The following is an 8,127-nucleotide window of genomic DNA, read 5'->3' as shown; positions in this document are numbered from 1 at the left end:
GAGTCAAACTGGAAACCAGAGCCGCGTTCCCCTTCCGTCTGTTGCTCAGACAACAGCCCCGCTCCTTCCCTCTCCCGGGACTGCACAGCCAGGACCTCGGCGCACCGAGACCCGCGGCTGCAGCACCGCCTTCCCCGCTCCGATTCCTCTCCCCAGCCCTGCCCACCCCACCTCCGGGCACTCCCGGGGAGCCTGTCCTCGCGTCGCTACTGACCGTGGCCGCCGGCCGCCAGCGCCACGGGCTGGGTGCCAGCCAGCAGCAGCAGCAGCAGCGGGAGCAGCCAGAGCCGGGCGCCAGGGGGGCTCCTCGGGGGGCCCGGGGCACCTGGAACAGACACAGAGTCAGGGTTTAGCCCCGCGGAGCCCCCCATCACCCCGCCGGCAGCGCTGCTCGCCCGGCGGTGCCGCATGACTCCCCGCGTCCCTCGTTCCGGCCCGGTGCGCTGATCCCCGACGGGCGTAGGCCGGCCCCGGAGCTGGGCGGGCCGCGGCGGGAGGGGTGAGCCCCGAGCTGGGGGCACACCGCTGGTTGGGCGGAGCGGAGCAGAGCGCGGCCCGGCTGACACACGCGGGCAGGGCAGCGGAGATGCTGCGGACTCTGCCCAGAGGAAAGGCTTCGGCCACGTCCCACACGGAGAAGAATGAGCGCACCTTTGTGTTCAGCAGCGCAAGCACAGCTACAAGCACAGGGGAGAGTGGCCAGTACAGAACGTGCCCGCTGCCCGGCAGACCTACAGGAGCCCAGAGTTCCGCTGTAAAAAGCAACGTGTGCCGGCTTATTGCCTACCACCGCCGTGCTGCAAGGAAACCAGCACAAAGCGTGTTCACCTCTACAGGAACCAAAGACAATTCACAGTTAAGGTGCCTAAGGTGGAGGGGTGAACGTGGGTTTTCTTTCATTTTTTTAAGCCAGCAGGCGTGTTACTCAAACACTTTCTGGAAAATCAGTTTGCAGGAACCCAGCTCCAGAACCAGACCCTGCCAGAGGCATGATGCCAAAGGAGCAGCACTCACACTCCTGCTGCAAGGACCAGCTTGTGCTTTCTACTGTTGTGGCAAAGTTATGAGACCTAAATACAGCACAGTTGAAATACAACCTCCCGCTTTGAAATTTACACAGTCTAAGACTTGCTGCTGCAATTCGAAAACACCACATGCTAAGCAGGTAGTTTCTGTGCTTGACCTTATTCCCACACAAAGGGTGCCCACCAAAGGATCAGCCTACCTTGAACCAGCACCAGCTGTACAAAACCTTTGCAACACAAGAAATGTCACACCTAAAATCACAGGGGAGGATACAGAGAAATAAGTTACATGAATTTAAACAAGATCATTAATTTTCATTCATGAGAATTAATTTACATTCATAAAAAAGACCTGGGGAAGAAAACATTTTCCAAATGAGAACAGTTTACTGCAGAACGAATACCCAGAGGAAGAAAGCACATCGGTTCTTTACTTCTGTGTTTAGCATAATTTAGAAAAAGCAAATATGATGAAGAGTTTATAAAAGATGGGCACTGTACTAAGTGTGAATACAGGTTTGGGCATTTAGAAAGCTGATGGGTCAATGCCCAAAGCAGAACTGCCACAAACTACAGGAACAACATGGGAGAACAAGGAACTGAAATGCAGCAGAGGCAACACAGGCAACAAGTCTCCATGTGAATGTAAGTTAAATTTGTAACAGCTACATATATTTCAAAAGGATGCTTATCAAACACCTCAGAAAATGCAACCTCTAACTTTTTAACAAGTGTTTTCCTCTGTAAAAGTACAGACAACTCCTGACACATATATGCCACATCTTACCTCCCCTAAAACCAGAAGTACATCACATATGGCTGCAGTATATGAAAAACAATGCTAAGTCACACAAGACAAATGGATGGAGCATCCATATCAAGAAAATAAACATGTTAGAGACCCTTGGAAGCCCCAGTGCATGATTTACCCAGGCACAGCCAGCCATTTTTACATGGACACCTTGGTAGCTCCAAAATGTCAGCAGTTTGCTGGAACAGGCCATTTCTTAGCCCAAAGTTTCTCTTCCATAAGCTCACATCCCCCCCTTTCCCATCATCAGTGAAAAACTCTGTTCTAACCTTTTTTCTTTAAAGAAATTGGGACCTGACATCCACTGTCTTGTGTTTCACAAGCTGGCCACCGGGTTTTTTTAACCAACAATTCTACTGTTGCCCAGCAGTGGTGTTTTGAAACGCCTCAAATAGTGATGCTTTGATATAAGTTTGCAATGTAAAGAATTATAACAATTTCAGAATTCATTTAAGAACTACTGGATGGGAACAAGGCCACAAGAAAAACTATTTCAGGGACTGACCAAACAGGTAAATGAATTATTGACTTAAAAGAGAGGGAAGAGGATCCATACCAGCAGGTCACTGATAAGCCATTAACATTTTAATTAACAGCAACACATTTGTATTAGTTAAATGTAGATAAACTTCACAAAGCCAAACAGACAATGCAGAAGCCAGAAGAACAGCCAAGCACCTCTGTGAACTAGTGAGGCAGGAATTTGGACAAATAAAAGACAGCACAAGTAGAAATTCACATCCAGCCAGAACACAGAGAACTCAGTCTGCACGTGCAGAGACAATGAGACATAGGTGACAATGCTGAATCCAGATTTGGGCTTCTCGTTAACAGAAGAATACTGACAAAAGCAAAGCAAATGCAAAGACAAGTCACAATATGACTGCAGGAATTAGAACAGTAGTAATTGGAAAAAAAAAATTGATTTATAGGGAAACAGTTAAAGATACCAGTTTGTTGAAGGGAAAGCATAGCTACAAGGGGTGATGAAAAGAAGAAGCATTATAGGCTTAAGTTTTCAGAGCAGCACAAAGTTCAATGTGGGTATCAAAAGACAACGCCTAATTAAGTAAAATTCCCCAAGTGACTCTAAGGACAAGCTGACACTCTCAAACGTTACCTTGAACACCTGTACCACAGACATCAGCTTTGTTTCCACAAGAACACATGTAGAAATGGAAGAACATCCACTGCAAATTTATGAAGGTGTAAAATAAATACAAAGATAAGACATGTATCTGAACACAAAGGGGGGAAGCAGCAAGGCTGAGGTTATGATTAGGCAAGCCTGCCAAAAGAACAGCCAGGGCCCTGCTGCTTGGGCATTTAAAACTCACAACTAGGCAACACAGATGCACAGATCCAGATTCTAAGGATCCAGATGATGCAGAGCAGGATGGGTGTCCTCATTTCCCCCCTCTGTAAGTGAAAATACCAGTTTTTCTCCTTTTACAGTAACAAGGCCAAGTCAATAATCAAAGACAATAGACACACTTGCAGTGCTGAAAATTGACTGCAGGCCTGTTATAAGGACTCATGACAACAATGTTCAAACATTTCTCCTAAGCAATGAATCATGATTTTTTTTTACTTAAAACCAGCTGAACACCATGTAAAAGTAGCCTCTTTTACATTTTATTTACATACCAAGCTTCATGGGAATGTGGCTTTGTACCTGAGGAGAGTTTTCCTTGAAAGGAAGGAATTAAATAATGAAGTTCAAGTTACTCTATCAAATAATCTGTACTTTATATACTTCTCTTATGCATGAAAAATATGTGCCAAATAAGATTCAGAAATTCAGCAAGCTCTAATCCATGCATCCTTTATTCCATTACAATCACTGTGCTGCATTCTAGCAACAGGACACAAACTGCAATCAATCGCGATCAATTTATACAACAATCTGAGGCTTACAGTACATTTAAGGCCTTTAAATTTGGAAAAATTAGACCTATGCTAGTAGTGTAACAATTTTTAAGTGTCTTGCATTTCTGATGCATAATCTGTGCGATTCCAGTGTCAAAGAATCAAATTACTTCCAAACTAAAAAGATCAGCTCAATGAAAATTTAGTTACATAAATTCATCAAAACATAAATGTGTAAATTTTTATTTTTTTTTTTGTCCTGGAAACTTTATAAAACTTTAATAGCAAAATAATATAGGGATAAAAACATATTTTAACAAAATGTATTCAATCATATACAAACCAGAATTTTGCAGTTTATTGTAACTAGACTTAAATTAAAACTACCAATTAAGAATCTATGCACAATGTAAATTCAAATATGTACAGTACTTTTAAAAAGTCTACAGGAATGCTTTACAGAAGGAAATGTCTGTTATGGCTATTATTCAGACCATCTGAATATTAAAATGAGTTTTCTAGTAGTAAATTTACACATTGATTTTTAAACAAAAGCAGTTTTTGTCCCTAATTCCTTTAAGAGTAATTCCAGTTACATTTATACAGGTAAATGGAGAGGTCATTACAGAGTTTAGCCCCATATAGTAGTTTATTTTCAGGAAAAAGTAATATTAAATAATTTACTTGGGAAGATCAGTAAGTTAACAAAAGAACACTAGAAGGGAGGAGGGGGAACTTCATCACAATAACTTTCCAGTTAAAATACCACAGCTAGAAACTTTACAGAGAAAGTACTCCCTTGGATTGAACCCATGACTGATTGTTCAGAACAAGCTGTAGCTCATAACAGTGTGTTCTCCACGCTGAGAACACTGGGGAAATAAGTCTTTGTAAGGACAGAATTACAAACAATCTGAAGTGAGACAGAGAAAACTGATCTTCGATTAATACAGCACTAGGTAAAAAGTGTCCCCATAAGCAGCTAGTATTCCCACTTCCTCCAGGGCAATGAAGCTAAAAATTGTTGGAATTACAGTAGTTGACCATATTTGTGTGCATTAGTAGAATAAATTCCAGATACAAAAGACAAATTTCATCAGATGTTTGATTAGAACACCCTAACGACAGGGTATTTCTTCATAGTATAAAGCTATTACAGCTATCCAGTTAAAGCATGTGCAAAACCAGGTAATTTCTTCCGTTCACAGTAACTGAGGTAAAGTCAGGTAGGCTTCTTCAGGAGTTGGGAAGTTCATGAGATATGAACTGTTTTAGTCTCTCTAGATATTGTGCATAAAGCTCTATGTCATTATGCCCCGCGCCTTCCACCCACAGGGGCTCTACTGCTCGTGGACAACGCTCGTACATGGCCAGGCCGTGGGAGAAATCGATCACCTCGTCTTCGGTACCGTGGATTACCAACACCGGAGAGGTTACTTTAGATATCTTGTCAATGCTGTGGATGGAAAAGAAAAAACACAGCTCAGTTTGGGGCTCTATCTTTTACATATAAAGAAAGCAACCTTAACTATCCATACATGATTCAGTTACCACTGCACACTTTTAAAGGGCTGCAGAACACCGCAATTGTGCCCAAATGATATGGAACAAGGCTCACTCTCAAAATTCATGTGTTAAACAGGAGCCTGCACTGCCATCCCCATCATCCCACCAGTTCTGATGACAAGAAGCTCAAATGGGCAGCAAGCAAATAAAGTCTGGCACCAAAAAATACCAAAAACAGTGAGTATATCTATTACAAAAACCACTGAGAGGCAAGGAAGATTCTACAGGACATACTGCCAGTGTGGACTCTTCACATCAATTCCTAATCTGTTAAATTGTAAGGTAGTAATTAACTATATTCCAGTTGTAAGACTTCATTAAAAAAAAGCCTTAGCTCATGAAGTTTGCACCTGTCTTTGAACCCCCAAATTAGGTAGACTCAGCTGGAGAAAAACAATCTGTTTTGACAAGAGCATTACACAAGGATATTTAACCAGAAAAAACTCTCACAGGATTTTACTCCATGTAACCAACTTCTCTGCCAGCTCTCACTGCAAAGTGGTCTAAAACTTTTTTCTATTTGCTTCTTAGCAGATCAATATGGCTAGTGGACACCTCTCACAGGAAAACAGGTTCAGAGGAGAAGGAAAAGTGACAAAGGCACCTTCACACCTAAGAGTCTGGGCCAGAAAATTTCAATTATGAAGTAACTTCCAAGTAGTAAACAGCAGTTTTCTCCATCTTCATGTAGGCACCAGGTTTTATTTCCTATCAGCCGTTTCATGCTCGTAGTTACCAGTAATTCCAAAGCAGTATATAGACACCAAGTGCTAATGAACTCTCAGCTTCCTACCAGCTCCACTTTCATCAACGAATGGATGAACTGGCTCAGGGCATTATTCAGAGTATGGGATGAAGCAGGCAGAAAAATGAGTATCAGTAATATTCCATCTGACAGAATCATAATGATTGGGCTGGAAGGGATCTTAAAGCTCATCCAACTCTGCTGCCACAGTCAAGGACACCTTCCACTAGACAAGGCTGCTGAAAGCCCCATCCAGCCTGGCCTTGAAGTCTATTTCTTTATGCTATCTAATAAAAGGTGTTTCGATATTCCTGCTCCTGAAGAACAGGAAAGCATGCAATTTTGGTAAGACTAGAGATCTTACAAAGTGATCAAGATTGCTTAAAATGATTAAAAAACACAGATGCCAACTTACACTGACTTAAAAACAGGTTTAAAGAAGCTTTATGAAAATACGAAGTTAATTAAAAATTAAGATGTAGACTGAAGCACTAAGCCTCATGCATGTAAGTCTCAGTATTTAGTATTCCAGAGAACCGTTACTGGTATTTCAGTAAACAGCTTGGTATAAACACATTTCTGTCTCAATGCGTCGCAAAAAAAAAAAATCCCAGGCTTCATGTCTTTTAAAGAGGAAAAGTGTTATTTAAAATTAAAATGCAGCCTATTTCACTTTTCCTGCCTGGAACTCAAGTTGTGTACAACTACGCTGAATACAGAAAAATATCCCAAGAATGTAAGAGAAACATTGGAATAATGCAGATTCACACACCCCCCCCCCAGTTTTCATACCCAAATTAATATCATAGCCAAATGTAAATACTTTACAATCAACATACTATATAAAGTCTTAAGCCCATGAAGGGTCTGCCCCCCAAGCTCCATCATGTGACAGGCAAGTCAGCTACATAAAGCTATTTATGCCTAATTTTAGTGGCTAGATACTAAGTTCTCATTCATTGTAGGAAGCCAGGAAATCCCTTTCACTTCAGTATTCAGATAACAAAACTATTTTTTCCATGTATATCCACAGACCATTAAGTCAGGTAGTATTTGTGTTTTGTAGAAAACTGGAAAGCATCCCATTGCCAACTCAGCGACTCGTAAGGCAGTATTTAAACTGCACATTAGACTTACTTAGTATTCTCAGCCACACTGCTCTGCAGCTAGAAAAATCTACAGAGACCCAATTCTCATGGAGTCCCAGCATAAAATGCACATAATAGCGATTCACTGTAGGTGCACACTGAACTGTTTTGTCTCCCACCATGAAGACAGACAGTTGAGCTGCACACATTCATAAAAGTGCACTGCTGTTTATTTTCACTGCTTACAGTGCAAGTGAAGTCAGACTGACAGCAATGAACAGCTCAGTAGGGTAAGAACAAAATACTCAAGTGCTACAGTACATCTGTTGTCACTGTTCCCCCCCTCCCACTTTTTCCTTTTAAAATGGCTATTTGATTTGGCTGGTATCAGCTAATCGCTGTTACTTTTGTCATCAGAGCTATTTTTAAGGCTTTGTTTTTTCCCCTCTCACAGAAGCATTTGCAAATACTGGATTTCAGGTTTGAGGACCATGAATGAGTGTTTCAAATAAGTGTAAGGGTTTCAAATCCTGACTGCATCTTCAACAATTTAATTACTTATTTAATTCATAACCCATCTGGAAGGATTCTAAACATGGCGACTGGACACAGACACTGTGAGCACCACTACTGGTCACTATTACTTCTAGCTGCTTTGGCATACAGATTTACATCTACAGCCTCCCCCACCTTCTAATTTTAATCTGTTGTAACCAAAATAAAACAAAATGAATGCTACAAGTATCCCCTACTACACTTATTGCAAACATGACCTTCTGAAGCAAAGCCAAGCTTTGCACAAGACTTCAGGGTGTCTCTTGTCTTCTCCCTTCAACAGACCTGTTAGCTTTTTATCTGTGCCTGCCCTCACCCCCATGCCAGGTCTACATACACTGCTATAAAGAGACTGTCTTCCTCCTCTAATATTCTCCCTTAAACTGGGTCTGATAAGAAGTTTTAAAAGATTCTTAGAACATCTGCTGTTCCCAGGACCTATACTATTCTCAGATAGTTGGATATTTT

The 8,127-nt window shown here is 41.8% G+C and overlaps 1 protein-coding gene across 1 annotated transcript in view; it reads right to left on the bottom strand.

The window, feature by feature from the left end:
* Positions 1 to 3,645: 3,645 nt before the first annotated feature.
* Positions 3,646 to 8,127, bottom strand: part of ABHD17C (abhydrolase domain containing 17C, depalmitoylase) — a 29,038-nt gene continuing 24,556 nt past the window's right edge. Inside the window, exon 3 of the mRNA XM_057427753.1 lies at positions 3,646 to 5,161. Coding sequence (XP_057283736.1) covers positions 4,942 to 5,161 — 220 coding nt within the window. The 3' untranslated portion in view covers positions 3,646 to 4,941. The remainder of the gene's footprint in view (positions 5,162 to 8,127) is intronic.

The sequence above is a fragment of the Pezoporus wallicus genome, unplaced genomic scaffold (assembly GCF_028554395.1).
Source record: "Pezoporus wallicus isolate ANWC-B61680 ecotype Strahan unplaced genomic scaffold, APGP_CSIRO_Pwel_v1 contig_3952, whole genome shotgun sequence".
Lineage (NCBI taxonomy): Eukaryota > Metazoa > Chordata > Aves > Psittaciformes > Psittacidae > Pezoporus > Pezoporus wallicus.
The sequence above is the reverse complement of the archived record's forward strand: the minus strand, read 5'-3'. Positions and strand labels throughout refer to the sequence as shown.